The sequence below is a fragment of the Saccopteryx bilineata genome, chromosome 1 (genome assembly GCF_036850765.1).
Source record: "Saccopteryx bilineata isolate mSacBil1 chromosome 1, mSacBil1_pri_phased_curated, whole genome shotgun sequence".
NCBI lineage: Eukaryota > Metazoa > Chordata > Mammalia > Chiroptera > Emballonuridae > Saccopteryx > Saccopteryx bilineata.
In genome coordinates, this window is record NC_089490.1 from 20,458,641 (window position 1) to 20,473,178 (window position 14,538).

Sequence of the window (14,538 nt, forward strand, 5' to 3'; positions counted from 1 at the left end):
CCAATCAACTGACCTACCTGGCCAGGTCTGGGCAAGGGCATCTTTAGGACCAGCTGGGGCTCCTGGAAGGAGGGAGACCATGTGAGAGCAGACAAGTCTTCCAGGCAGCCCTGTGGCCAGGGAGCTGCTGGGGGCCAGTGGAAGGGTAGATGCAGCAGCGCCAGGGGCCCCCAGCAGCAGTGGGGTCTCCACCTTCCTCTCCCTGCGAAGGTCTTGAAGCCCATCTGTACTGCGGTAACGGAGCCCGGCCCAGCACCTCCCCAGGCTGGAGAGCGGGAGAGTCGTTAGGGACACCTGCCTCCCCCCCTCCCCCTCCCGGCGGGAACCCACGGGGCCTGAGCGCACCTGGGCTCCCGCAGCGCCTGGGAACACGTGGCGCCGGAGGCTTCCAGGCTCCCTTGCGGGGAAGGGGCGGGAGTGAAGCTCTGGCTGGAGGGGGTTCCCCCGCCCAGGACATCCGAGAGTGTAATGGACAGGATTATTAAAGATAGTCGTGGGGGATCATTAAAATAATCAAAGGGAAATGGGGCGAAGCTGGCACCAGAATAAAGAAATTGGAGCCAGAAAGATATAAACCTGCCAATGTAACAGACATTAACATGTAATAAAAAAAAACGTTTCCCAAATAATGAGGACAGGAAGGATTAGTCAATTAATAATCCTGTAATAATTTATTAGCTCTTTGGGGGGGGGAAATTAGATGCTCATCTATCATACCCCCAAACTAATTCCTAATGGAGTTAAATTTTTGAGGGGGGGAGTCGAGATTTAAATTACATACGCAAAAAAAGACAGTAGAAGTGAGATTATATTGTTTCTCTAGAGGGAAGAGGACTTTCTAAGCTTAAAAGGCTGGAGATACAGGCCCTGGCCGGGTAGTCAGCTGGTTAAAGCACTGCCCTAAATTGCCAAGGTTCCGGGTTGGTTCCCCGGTGTGTTCCCGGACTCCATCCCCAGTCAGGGCACAGGCATGTGAAACAACAAATCGATGCTTCCCTCTCTCTTCCTCCCTCTCTCTCTCTCTAAATTAAAAAAAAAAAAAAAGTTTTATTTTTTAAAGGATGAGATATGCCTGACCTGTGATGGTGCTGTGACGGTGTCTACCTGGAATGCCGAGGTTGCGGGTTCTGGAAACCCCTGGTCAAAGCACACACCAGAAGCAACTACTACATTTTGATGCTTCCTGCTTGCCCCCTTCCTCAATCCCCTCCTTTAAAAATCAATCAATAAAATATTTTTTAAATTGTTGTTCTATTAAGTGAGGGGCGGGGAGGTGGAGAGACAGGTTCCCACATGGGCCCTAGCCGGGATCCATTGGGCAAGCTGCTTACAGGGCGATGCTCTGCCCATCTGGGGCAGCTCCTCCATTGCTTGACAAACGGAGCTATTTAAGTGCCTGAAGCAGGCCATGGAGCCATCCTCAGCCTCTGGGGCCAACTTGCGTGAACCATTAGAGCCATGGCTGCAGGAGGAGGAGAAAGAGAGAGAAAGAAGAGGAGGGAGAGGGGTGGAGAAGCAGAGGGTCCCTTCTCCTGTGTGCCCTGACTGGGAATTGAACCCAGAACTTCCACACACCGGCCAATGCTCTACTGCTGAGCCAACCAGCCAGGGCAATAAATAAAATCTTAAAAAAAAAAAAAAGAGAAGTCTGACCAGGCTGTGGCGCAGTGGATAGAGTGTCAGACTGGGATGTGGGGGACTCAGGTTCAAAACCCCAAGGTTGCCAGCTTGAGTGCGGGCTCACCAATTGGAGCCCAGCGTTGCCAGCTTGAGCGTGGGATCATATACATGACCCCATGGTATGCTCTATCCACTGCACCACCACTTGGTCAGGCAATAAATACATTTTAAAAAATAAAATAAAATTACCAAATGATCCAGCAATTCCTCTTCTGGGTACAGAAGAACGGAAAACAGGGTCTTGAGATATTTGTGCACCCATGTTTATAATGGTACTGCTCATGACAGCTAAAACATGGAAACAGCCATTGAGAAAAGCCCGTTGAGAGACGAATGGATAATAAACAAAATGTTGCCTGACCGGGTGGCGGTGCAGCAGACAGAGCATTAACCTGGGATGCTGAGCACCCAGGTTAGAAACCCTAAGCTTGCTGGCTTGAATGTGGGCTCACCAGCTTGAGCACAGGGTCACTGGCTTGAGCATGAAATCATTAATATGACCCTATGGTCACTGGCTTGAGCCCAAGATCACTGTCTTGAGCAAGGGGTCATTGACTCACCTGGAGCCCTCTGGTCAAGGCACATATGGGAAGTAATCAATGAACAACTAAAGTGCCGTGACTATGAGTTGATGCTTCCTATCTCCCTTCCTGTATCCTTCTCCCTTGCCCTCTCCTTCTCTCTCTACCTTACTCCCTCTCTAAAAAAAGAAAGAGAAAACTGTAGTATATACACACAATAGAATACTATTCAGCAGTAAAAAAGGAACGAGGCCTGGCTGGATATCTCCATTGGTTACAGCATCTTCGGGTGCACAGAAGTTGCAGGTTCAATCCCCAGTGGGGACACAGGAACAGATCAATGTTTTTGTCACTCTCTCTCTCCTTTTCTCTCTCTAAAGTCAATTAAAAAAAGAAGAAGGAAATCCTGACCCATGCTAAAACATGGATAATGAATCTTAAGGACGTTATGCTAAGTGAAATAAGCCAGGAACAAAAAGACAAACTCCATATGATTTCACTTTGCTGAGATAGTCAAATATACAGAGACATAAAGTAGAATATTGGTGGGGGGGGGGCGGGGGGAGGAGAGTGGGAAGGAGAGAGGAATGGAGAGTTAGATTGTTTAATGGGTACAGAATTTCAGTTTAGTAAAGTGAAAGGAATTCTGGTGATGGTTGCACCATAAGGTGATAAATTGAATGTACTTAATAGCATAGAACTGCGCACTTTAAAATGGTTAAGATGGTAAATAAATAAGTAAATGGTTAAGATGGTGACTTTTATGTTATGTGTACTTTACTACAGCTTAAATATTTTTAATTAATCATAAAGGATTTTAAGCCAATAATTTTAAGGTAATGAATATGAAAATTCTTTAGGAACAAACTGGAAAACCCAAGTGTCTAACAATAAAGGAATGACTAAATAAATGATAGTGCATCTGTAGTTTTATTTTTAATAATGTTTTATTCCCTGATTTTAAAAATAATACAAATTTATTGTAGAAAATTTGAGAAATAAACAATTATAAAGATGAAGATAAAAAACTATCCAAAATCCTAACATGCAGAGGTAACATTGTTAACACTTGGTCTGCTTCCTTCTAGGAATAGTTACATATTTCTTAAACAAAATTGGATATCTAGTTTCTACTTAGATTTATATTGTGTTAGTTTAAACATTCTGTGTACTTAACTATGTACACATGCATATAAAAAAAGAGAACATTTATGACTTCTAACTATGCACAGATTCTTGGAAGCTGAGACTTGAAGCAAAATGATGTATAAGGAAACTAATTTTTACCATAGGTTAATTGATATAAACAAGAGTTTTATTCCTACATATATTTCTGATCACAAAAACATCACATAACTTCTAAGACCCAAAACACTTATTAATATTCAATATTAAACACTGAGACAAATGTGAACTATACCTACATTTTAAAAGATTAGAAGACGCAAATAATTATTTTCCCACCCAGTAGCCCAGGGCACCAGGAGGACGCCCACAGGACGTCCTTTCATCACAGCGCAAATCTCACACACCCAGTCCTCACTCAGACGGGACAATGTAGGGATGTGGGAGGGAAGCAGAGTCCTTGTAGAATACCCAGGCAGACGTAGGGAGAACATGCAAACTCCACACAGACAGTGGCCCCCCAGGAGTGGATTTTATTTCCTCATCAATGTTATATGGCAACAACATTGAATGAAACTATGTTGCTCAAGAACTTGCTGTATAAAGAATGGTGCTACACCCTCTTCATAGTTTATCTTGTTTAAATATCAGAGGAGCCCTTTGAGGTGTTATCATCCCCATTGTACATGAGGAAATTGACAATTAAGGAAGCACATGATTTGGTGAAAGACACACACCTGAATGACCTAATTAGGGTTGAAAGCCAGGCTTTCTGCCTTCACAGTCCACACTCTGAACCAAACTCCAGTCTATAACCCAGGTTATTAACCATTCTTAGAGGAGTGTGCAGAAGGATAAAGAGGGTAGAAGGGAGATAGATGGTGACGGAAGGAGACTTGACATGGAGTTGTGAACACACAATACAACATACAGATGATATATTATAGAATTGTACACCCGAAACCTATATAATTTTATTAACCAATGTCACCCCAATAAATTCAATTAAAAAGTAAAAAAATTCTTTGAAAACATGATTTGAAAAGCTGTTGTATGATATTCACTAATATAAATATACCAAAAATAGATTCATTTAACCCTTCCCCTAGCATTGAACAATTAGGTTGTTTCTAACTGCTCTTGCTTTTTAAATGTCATACTTCAAATAATATTTTTGTGCATAAATCTGCCTTACAATAACTGAATCTCATTTCATTCATGTATATAGCTAGGTGGAAGTTTTAGTGTCAAAATGACACCTAGCGAAAATTTAGTGGAGTCACTGAAAATGGCATTTATAAAAAGTTTATTTGCCTAACCAGGCAGTGGCGCAGTGGATAGATAGAGCATCAGACTGGGATGCGGAGGACCCAGGTTCAAGACCTCTGAGGTCTTCAGCTTGAGCGTGGGCTCATCTGGCTTGAGCAAGGCTCACCAGCTTGGACCCAAGGTAGCTGGCTCAAGCAAGGGGTCACTCGGTCTGCTGAAGGCCCGCGGTCAAGGCACATATGAGAAAGCAATCAATGAACAGCTAAGGTGTTGTGACGAAAAACTAATGATTGATGCTTCTCATCTCTCCCTATCCCTCTCTCTGACTCTCTCTCTGTAAAAAAAAAAAAAAAAAAAAAAAGTTGTTTGTTTGTTTCAAAAATGGAGGTTGCCTGGCCTGACTGGGTGATGGCGCAGTGGATAGAGCATTGGACTGGGACACGGAGGAACCAGGTTTGAAACCCCGAGGTCGCCGGCTTGAGTGAGGGATCATAGACGTGACCCCACAGTCGCTGGCTTGAGCCCAAAGGTCGCTGGCTCGAGCAAGGGGTCAATCGGTCTGCTCTAGCCCCCTGGTCAAGGCACATATGAGAAAGCAATCAGTGAACAACTAAGGAGCCGCAGTGAAGAATTGATGCTTCTCATCTCTCTCCCTTTCTGTCTGTCTGTCTGTCCTTCTCTCTCTCTCTGTAAAAAAAAAAAGGGGGGGTTGCCTGACCTGTGGTGGTGCAGTGGATAAAGATCGACCTGGAATGCTGAGGTTGCCGGTTCAAATCCCTGGGCTTGCCTGGTCAAAGCATATAAATGAAGCAACTATAAGTTGATACTTCTCATTACTCACCCCACTTCCGTAAAATAAATAAAATTTAAAAAGGGGGGCCTGACCTGTGGTGGCGCAGTGGATAAAGTCGACCTGGAAATGCTGAGGTCGCTGGTTCAAAACCCTGGGCTTGCCTGGTCAAGGCACATATGGGAGTTGATGCTTCCAGCTCCTCCCCCCTTCTCTCTCTCTGTCTCTCCTCTCTCTCTCTCTCTCTCTCTCTCTCTCTCTCTCTCTCTCTCTGTCTCTCCCTCTCTTCTCTAAAATGAATAAAAATAAAACATAAAAATAAAAAAAGTTGTAAAAAAATTTTTTTTTAAAAAAAGGTGGTTATGTGACAATGCAGAGAATATATGGGAAATCTTTGAACCTTCTCAATTTTGCAGTGAACTTGAAACTGCTCTAAAAAATAAATTATATTTAAAAGGGGCAGACCTGACCAGGCAGTGGTGTAGTGGATAGAGTGTCAGCCTGGGATGCTGAGGACCCAGGTTTGATATCCTGAGGTCACCTGGCTTGCATGTGGGATCATAGACATGACTCCATGGTAGCTAACTTGAGCCCAAAGTTACTGGCTTGAGCCCAAGGTCACTGGCTTGAGCCCAAGGTCATTGGCTCAGCTGAAGCCTCTACTCCCCGCCTCAAGGCACATATGAGAAAGCAATCAATGAACAACTAAGGTGCTGCAGCTATGAGTTGATGCTTCTCATTTCTCTCCCTTCCTGTCACTGTCCCTTTCTCTCTCTCTCTCTCTCTCTCTCTCTCTCTCTCTCTCTCTGTCTCAAAAAGGAGCGGGTTGTGTAATGACAAGGAAATAAGTTTATTGGGTTTTTTGGCGATAGTAAGGGCAGCCATCGGGAAACAGTTCAAGCCCTGGGTCTGCTACCTGCCATCTGTGTGGCCTCAGGCAGGTCACTCAATCTCTCTGAGACTCAGTGGTCTTACCTGTGAAATGGACTTACAGTCATTGGGTGGATGGAATAAAGTGCTGAGTATTAAGCCTTTGACATATTACCTCGTGCTCTGTATTCTGTAGATGACAGGGCCAGTGACTGGAGAGCGTGGGCATCCAGCACCTTCTGTGAGAGCGGCACCCTGAGTTCCTTGGCCCTGTGAGAGAAGATTGGTTTGGGGACCAGGGTGGAGTGGGAGGGGCCCCTCACGAGGGAAACGGCTCCGTGGTAGAGCCGCTGAGGTGCAGCTGGGCCTGTGGCCTGGGAGGCAGTCTTGTGGGCGCCTCCTCCCCCAGCCCAGACCTCAGGTCTGCAGCTGTGTCCTGCCTCCTCTCAGGTGGGCCATGGCCGGGACTTGGCTGCTGCTCCTTCTGGCCCTCGGGTGTCCAGCCCTGCCCACAGGTGAGTGCCCTCCCTGCATCCCTCTCTGTGCCCCATTCGTCTGCCCAAACTGCTATCTCCCTCTGGGCCTCCAGGTGTGGGTGAGATGCAGGGAAGCAGAACAGAGGCATTCGGGTCCCCTGGGGAGGGTCTCACCGGAAGGCCATCTTCCCCTTCTCCCTTGTACTCCACCTCCCAGCTCTCTTGCTCTGGGGCCCCAAGTCCTGCTCCCCTGGAGCCCACAGTGTTGGTAGGGAGAGCAGTCACCTCTTGAACATATAGAGAAGCAAGAGCAAGCTGGATGGGTGTCCAAGGGGGTCAGGGTGGGGTAGCCAGGGCTGCGTATGTGATATGGGGGGTTCAGACATGGGACATGGGCAACATTGTGAGGTCCTCTCCTGTCCTTTCTGTCAGGTCTCCTGCCTTCAGGGTGGCCTATTCCAACAGGGATCAGAGTGTCTCATGCTCACTCCCAGCTCCCCTATCAGTGGGCTCCCAGGAGAAGTCCCAAGGCCTCAGTGACTTCCCAGGTGTTTAACCCCAGTCCTCCAAAGATCAAGGCTGGAGCCAAAGGACTTGAACTCTGATGCTTCCAGCTTTCTCTAGAAATGTGTATATCTGCATGTGCGTGATGGGGTGAAGTCCTTTTTTTTATTTTAATGGGGTGACATTGATAAATCAGGGTACATATGTTCAGAGAAAACATCTCTAGGTTATTTTGACATTTGATTATGCTGCATTCCCATCACCCAAAGTCCAATTAGTCCTTGACCGTTGAATCTGGTCATCTCCTTGAGCTAAAGCTGGCCCCCAGAGTGTCACCAGATCTCCCTCTTAAGAGGTGAGTATTCCAGACCACACCCATGCGGAGTAGGGCATGCCTGTGGCAGGAGGCCTGAGCCCTGGGAAGGAAGCTGCCAGGGTAAGGAGGTGCAGTCCTGGGAGGCTTTGCGGAGGAGATAGATGCTTACCTTAACTCGGGAAGCGTCTCTATCTATGCGACCGAAAAGGCTCAGGGGGCTCAGGTCCGGCCTTCTCTACTCCCTGGTTTGCAATATCTTATTCATATAAGTATTGATAATAATACTCATCTGCCATGGTGTTTTACATTCATGAACTTTATTCTTCACAACAATTTTGTGAAGCTGGTGTTATTAACCCCAGGATATTGATGGGACAATTGAGATTCATTATATTAAGTGAATGAGACAAACCAACTCTGTCTGAGGCCATATCCCAGGCTTGGTCTATTGTGTGACATAGCAAAACCTTAGTCATCCTTCCAAGTGGGATGATACGTGGGGTTTGGAGTCACAGTGATCTGAGTTCAAATCCTGAGTGAGCTGCTTACCATTCACATGCTACTAGGTCAGTTATCTGATCTTCAGGAAATCTCACATGAGCAACCCCCACCCCTTCCTCCCCACGAGATACCGTGGCACCTGTCCCTGCACCATGCGGATTTCTTTGGCCTGGCTGCGCTTAGCCCACAGTTTTAATTTGTTAGGAGGTTTTAACCTCTGAGATTTCACTTATATGAACTTATATGTAGATATTCAACTACATATTCAAAAATAACATTTTGCTATGTATTAAATGAATCATCTTAAGTGAAAAGAATAAGCTTGTGGAGAACTAGGACTATTCTGAAAGGCACAGGACATGTTTGCAGTGTCCATATGACTTGTTTTTTAAAATTATGAAATAATACATACACTGTAAAGGATTTACTGATTTTATGGGAGGCGGGGAGTGAGAAGTATCAACTCATAGCTACTTCACTTTAGTTGTTCATTGGTTGCTTCTTGACCACGCAAGCCCAGGGTTTTAAACCAGTGACCTCAGCATTCCAGATTGACACTATCCACTGCGCCACCACAGACCAGGCCATACATACACTTTAAATAGGTGACTTGTATGGTTCGTTAATTATATCTAAACAAAACTGTTAAAAAAGACACTACTGACTTACAGGAAAGAATCTAGAATAATACAACAAACACCGGTACATACTCCACTCAGATTAACAAATGGTTAAAATCTTGCCATATTTGAAACAGATTATATTTATTTATCTATCTATCTATCTATCTATCTATTTATTTACTATTTTTTGGTGAGAGACCAAGGGACAGACAGGAACGGAGAGAGATGAGAAGCATCACGAATAGTTGTGTCACTTTAGTTGTTCATTAATTGCTTCTCATACATGCCTTAATTAGGGGCTCCAGCTGAGCCAGTGACTCCTTGCTCAAGCCAGCAATCTTGGGCTCAAGCCAACAACCTTGGGTTTCAAGCCAGTGAACTTGGGGCTCGAACCATTGACTATGGGATCATAGATATGACCCCATGCCCAAGCCGGCGACCCCACCCTCAAGTTGATGAGCCCGCGTTCAAGCCAGTGACCTCGGGGTTTTGAATCTGGGTCCTCAGCATCCCAGGTGGATCTTCTATCCAATGTGCCACCACCAGTAAGACTGAAACAGATTGTTTTGAAAGAAACACAAAGTTACAGATACATTTGGAGCCCCTTTGATGTCATTCCAGATCATGTTTCCTTCCCTTCCTCCCCGGAGGCAGCCACTCTCCTGAGGCTGGCACAACAAGGTATTATTATAAGTGTTTGTTTATGTACCTGCTGTCTTTCCTGTGAGACTCAGTTCTTTGAAAGCAGAAACAATATCTGAATTAATGTTGTATTCCCAGTGCCTTGCACAGAAAGGTTCAGATATAATAGATAGGTGATGGAAAGATGAATGGATAGGTGGATGGATGGATGGATGGATGGATGGACGGAGGGATAGATGGATGAATGAATGGAACATATAGACAGATGGAAAGTAGAGAGAATAGATGTAGAAAACATGGATGATGGAAGCAAGGATGGATGAATAGATGGGTGAATAAAATGATGAAGGGTGTTTAGATGGGTAAATGGAAGAAGAAAGGGATGATTAGAAAAGACAGATGGAAGCAGAGAAGCCCCCAGTGAGATGCTGGCCTGGGGGGACAGGAAAGAGCTGGTCCCCCACAGGTGCATGCTCTCTTACAGGTGTGGGCGGTACACCCTTCCCCTCTCTGGCCCCACCAATCACGCTGCTGGTGGATGGGAAGCAGCAGTTGCTGGTGGTCTGCCTGGTCCTCGATGTGGCACCCCCTGGCCTGGAGAGCCCCATCTGGTTCTCGGCTGGCAATGGCAGTGCACTGGACGCCTTCACCTATGGCCCATCCCCAGCTGCAGATGGCACCTGGACTAGCTTGGCCCAACTCTCCCTGCCCTCCGAGGAGCTGGCATCCTGGGAAACCTTGGTCTGCCACACTGGACCTGGGGCTGGGGACCGTGGCCAGCGCACACAGCCCCTACGACTGTCAGGTGCGGACAGAGCCTGGGGCCCTGTGGATGCCCCCGGCCCCTTTCATAAACCCTGGAGCCAGGATATGGTGGGAGGGAAGGCAGACCCAGACCATGGGGCATGAAGGGTGTCCAGGTGCTGACCATGTAGGGGAGGTGATGCTTGGGCTCAGAGTAGGGTCACCTCAGGGACCTGAGTCCTGGGATTTACAATTGTGATATCTCATTCAAATTCAGGCTCTGACTCATGACTTTCAAGAGGTAATAATGCCTCCTAAGATTGCTTCCTAGGTCTAATATCTTTCCATATATACACCTAGGATTAATATCTATATATCATGCTATATATCACTATATATGGCACCCTCCCTATTAGAACCAAAAAATAATTAAATAATAAGTTGTAATCACTTATTCAGTGTTTACTCTGTACCAGGCACTAATGTAAACACTTTACATTTATGAAATAGGTCATATACCCTGGCCGGTTGGCTCAGTGGTAGAGCGTCGGCCTGGCGTGCAGGAGTCCCGGGTTCGATTCCCAGCCAGGGCACACAGGAAAAGCGCCTGTCTGCTTCTCCACCCCTTCCCCTCTCCTTTCTCTCTGTCTCTCTCTTCCCCTCCCGCAGCCAAGGCTCCATTGGAGCAAAGTTGGCCCGGGCACTGAGGATGGCTCCATGGCCTCCGCCTTAGGCACTAGAATGGCTCTGGTCGCAACAGAGCGATGCCCCAGATGGGCAGAGCATTGCCCCCTGGTGGGCATGCCGGGTGGATCCCGGTCGGGCGCATGCAGGAGTCTGACTGCCTTCCCGTTTCCAACTTCAGAAAAAAAAAAAAAAAAAAGAATAGGTCATATAATCTTTCTCACTTTATAAACACAAAGAAGTTAGATAATATCTCCCAACGCCAGCTATTATTACTTTATTAATAGTCAGATGACTTATATTTTGGATTATGTTAATGCTGAGAAAATTGATTCTTTGTCTAAAAGTCCTGAGGCACTTCAGCCTCTCAGGGACAGAGAACAGGGGACAGTGGAGATAAGGGAGATCTGGGCCCCTCAGAGGACGCGCAGCAAATGGGCTCAGGGTTCCCACTGTGGGTTCATTTGTCTGTTTATCCAACATGCCGTGAGCACCTGCTCTGCGTCAGGCTGGGCCATAGCCCTGGGTGGAGGACATGGGCTATCTCAAAGCTCACTCCCTTCTCCTTGTCCGGCAGGAGTGACTTCCGCAGCTAGGACCTGCCTCTGGGAATCTCTTAAGGGTGAGTACTGGGGACCAGGACCTCAGGCTCTGTTGGGCTCTGGCCTGATGGATCCTACTTCGGGTTGGTACTTGTTCACTGAGGGGGTTGCCTTGCTGGGTTGGTGCACTGGCCAGCCTGGCTCTGTCTGACCGTGCACGGGCTCTGTCTGACCGTGGGTAAGATCCTCTGACCCCAGCCCAATCCCTGGACACAGTTGAGAACTAACTGAAGGGTCCTTGAATATCCCCTCAGGCAACCCAGATGGCTGGTCTCAGCTTCAGAGCCTGGGGCGACTCTGGGGACTCTTGGGAGACTGTCTGGGTACTGTAAAGTCCACCCCCCCCCTGGACAGAGTCACCAGTCGTAGAGGAGGGTTCTCTCCCTGATCAAACAGAGACTTTTAAATTGGTTCCTCTCTGCGTCAGATACTGATTTCCGCCTGGCCTACACCCCCCTGGTTTGTCATTATTACCAATAAAAGTTGAGGTTAGACACCAGGAAAGACTTTTCCTGAATGTGGGAGACGACATGGAGGAGGAATGCCAAGCGCCGGGGTCAGGGCTCCTCCTCTCGGGCGAACACCCTGGGCCGGGGTCGGGGCCGGTGCTTGAACAGCCTCCGGGTTCCTAGCCTGCTCCTTCTACCGCCCGCAGGGACGCCGGGCCAGGCGCTGCGGCTGGGGGCGCTGCGGCTGCTGCTCTTCAAGCTGCTGCTGTTTGACGTGCTCCTGACCTGCAGCCGCCTCCGCGCCCCGCCCGCCGCGCGGGGGGACCCGGAGGGGCAGACTCGCCCCCCGGACTCCGGGCTCCCGGCGCCGGCCGCGGGCCCGCAGCCTCCGCGGGCAGGAGAGCCTCCCGCCCCTACCGACTGGAGTCACCACAGGGAGAAGGGCACCACAGGCCGAGGGCTCAAGCGGTCCGCCCCGCCGGCACTGCGCCCCCAGGGTCCGGATCCAAGCAGGAGCCCAGTCTGGGAGGAGGGGATGCTCCCTTCCCCGCCCCCCGTGAGTCTGCTGCTCAGGACCCGCCCTCAGCATCCCGACCTCCAGCCTCGGAGGATTTGTCTGTGACGCGGTTCCTCCTGCAGACCCGAGCTTCCTGGGGGTTGGGCTGCCTCCCCTTCCAACGGAGGCCTTTCTAAGGGAAAAGGCTGCGTCCTTCCCATCAGACTTGGGAGCCCCTTGAGGGTTGTGACTGACCCAGGCCCTGGGACATTTGAGGTGCAGATAACTGAGGACAATTAAAGGAGAGCTTCAATGACTAGCAAATGAAATATATTTTAATTCATGTCTTCTCTGAGAGGGGGGAATTTGGCTGATTTAAAGGAGGCAGAAATCTGGAAGACTGCCCTGAGGAAGAGGGCTTCCTGAGGGTGAGACCCTGGGAACTACAGAGTGGAGCTGGGGGTGGAACTAGGGACGACACTGTTCCACCTCTGTCTCCTTACCCCACAGCCAGGCAGGGGCAAGGCCCATTCTCTGTCTCCTCACCCTGGCCCCAGTTCTCTGGGAGGTCAAGGCAGGGGCAGGGAGCCCAGGACAGGGGGTGCTGGGCCTGGTGGCAAGTCTTGTACAGACTTGACAGAAGTAAACAGGGCCAGGATCCCAGAGTAACAAGAGTATGTCCAATGCCAAGAGCACTGATGGTAATTCCAAACTTACACGTTATTAATCAATTCAGGGTCATTGTTCATTTCACAAACATTCACTGAGCATCAGTTCTGAGCCAGGCACTAAAAAGGTTTTTGTTCTGTTTTGTTTCCCAAAGAGGTTTGTTGCACTGATAGAATATGAGGTTCTCATGATGGAGGGTAACCTGTGTGTCCCGTTTCTCCAGTACTGCCAGGAAATCCAGCCTTTCCCAGGGGTTCCTCTGGGTAATCAGCCCAAGAACCTCTGAGTGCTTTCCTGTGACTCTAGATGTCCCCTGGGCAGCACAGGAGTCTATCGGATCAATGGTGCTGCCTGGTCTTCCCCAGGGTATAGAGCAGGGGTTTCAAACTCAACTCAGCTCGTGGGCCGCAGAGCAAGATCACAGCCATTTGGTGGGCCGCACTAGGTCTACAAAAGGCAACTGTTACGCAACACTTTTTTTTTTTTTAATTTTTATTTATTTTTTATTTATTCATTTTAGAGTGGAGAGGGAGAGAGAGAGAGAGAGAGAGAGAGAGGGGAGAGACAGAGAGAGAGAAGTGGGGGAGGAGCAGGAAGCATCAACTCCCATATGTGCCTTGACCAGGCAAGCCCAGGGTTTCGAACCGGCAACCTCAGCATTTCCAGGTCGACGCTTTATCCACTGCGCCACCACAGGTCAGGCCGCAACACTTTTCTCACTGCAGTTGAAAACAAAAAAAAAAATCAGTACAACAAGCACAATTGTACATGCAGTTTACTCAGTGTCACAAAACGACCAGAAACTGTAGTTTGCATCACAACTGCTGTTAACTAAGCTAATATCTAGCTAGGATGCTAGAGAAATGAAAAATACAAGTAGGCCCCTAGGCTTACTTAATTTTATCCAAAATATTTTGAACTTCGTGGATTAGTCTGCGGGCTGCACAAAATTGTTCGGCGGGCTGCATGCGGCCCGCGGGCTGCGAGTTTGAGACCCCTGGTATAGAGGGTATAAGTGGGGAACTATTCTCTAACACTGCCCCCCCCACCCCATGGTGTCAGTGACATCTCCAACTTCTCTGCTTTTTCAACTGCTGGGTCATGAAAACCCTCACTGTCTCTGCCACTGCCCACCTCTCACCAGTAAGAAGATGCTCCCATCTCTTTTTGGATTATTCAGGTTTGAGGGGGGGGGTCCACAACCTCTAGGGATGAATCTGTCCACCATCCCTACAGGGCCTACTCCTTCCCCAACACACAGACTGAAAGGGGGTAGGCTGGGTCGCGGCAGGGACATGTCTAATCATAGCCTCAGACTTGATCCAATCGTCATCCCTTCCTAGCTTTCAGCCCAGATACTGAGCTCAGGGCTCCTGCCACACTAATTCTTTCTGTTTTTAATTGAATTTATCAGAGTGACACTGGTTAAAACTAATTTTTGCCTTAATGTTTTCTCATTCTGGAAACAGGGCTTCCCTTAGCATCAACACCCCTCACCCTTTTGGCCCAATTCCCCCAATTCTGCCCTGCCCCAGCCTCTAAATCCCCACTGAAACGGGTTTTATGTTACTTTCAGG

General features: G+C 48.1%; 1 protein-coding gene across 2 annotated transcripts; it reads left to right on the forward strand.

Moving 5' to 3' along the window:
* The first annotated feature begins 6,635 nt into the window (after positions 1–6,635).
* Positions 6,636–12,591, forward strand: PTCRA (pre T cell antigen receptor alpha). 2 transcript variants are annotated; one of them, XM_066252949.1, is made up of 5 exons: positions 6,636–6,770; positions 9,297–9,356; positions 9,802–10,122; positions 11,323–11,367; positions 12,003–12,591. In XM_066252949.1, exons 1-5 carry the CDS (start codon positions 6,713–6,715, stop codon positions 12,416–12,418), a joined length of 900 nt encoding a protein of 299 aa, XP_066109046.1. In that variant the 5' UTR covers positions 6,636–6,712; the 3' UTR covers positions 12,419–12,591. The 2 variants fall into 2 exon arrangements, with proteins under 2 accessions (XP_066109046.1, XP_066109047.1); XM_066252950.1 differs by lacking the exon at positions 9,297–9,356.
* Positions 12,592–14,538: the final 1,947 nt, after the last annotated feature.

Excerpts from the sequence above, each read along its gene's own strand:
- PTCRA (XM_066252949.1), top strand. The coding sequence starts at position 6,713 with ATGGCCGGGACTTGGCTGCTGCTCCTTCTGGCCCTCGGGTGTCCAGCC. Across the intron at positions 6,771-9,296 it reads GTGTCCAGCCCTGCCCACAG|ATCATGTTTCCTTCCCTTCC; the intron begins GTGAGTGCCCTC and ends ATGTCATTCCAG. Across the intron at positions 11,368-12,002 it reads CCTCTGGGAATCTCTTAAGG|GGACGCCGGGCCAGGCGCTG; the intron begins GTGAGTACTGGG and ends TACCGCCCGCAG.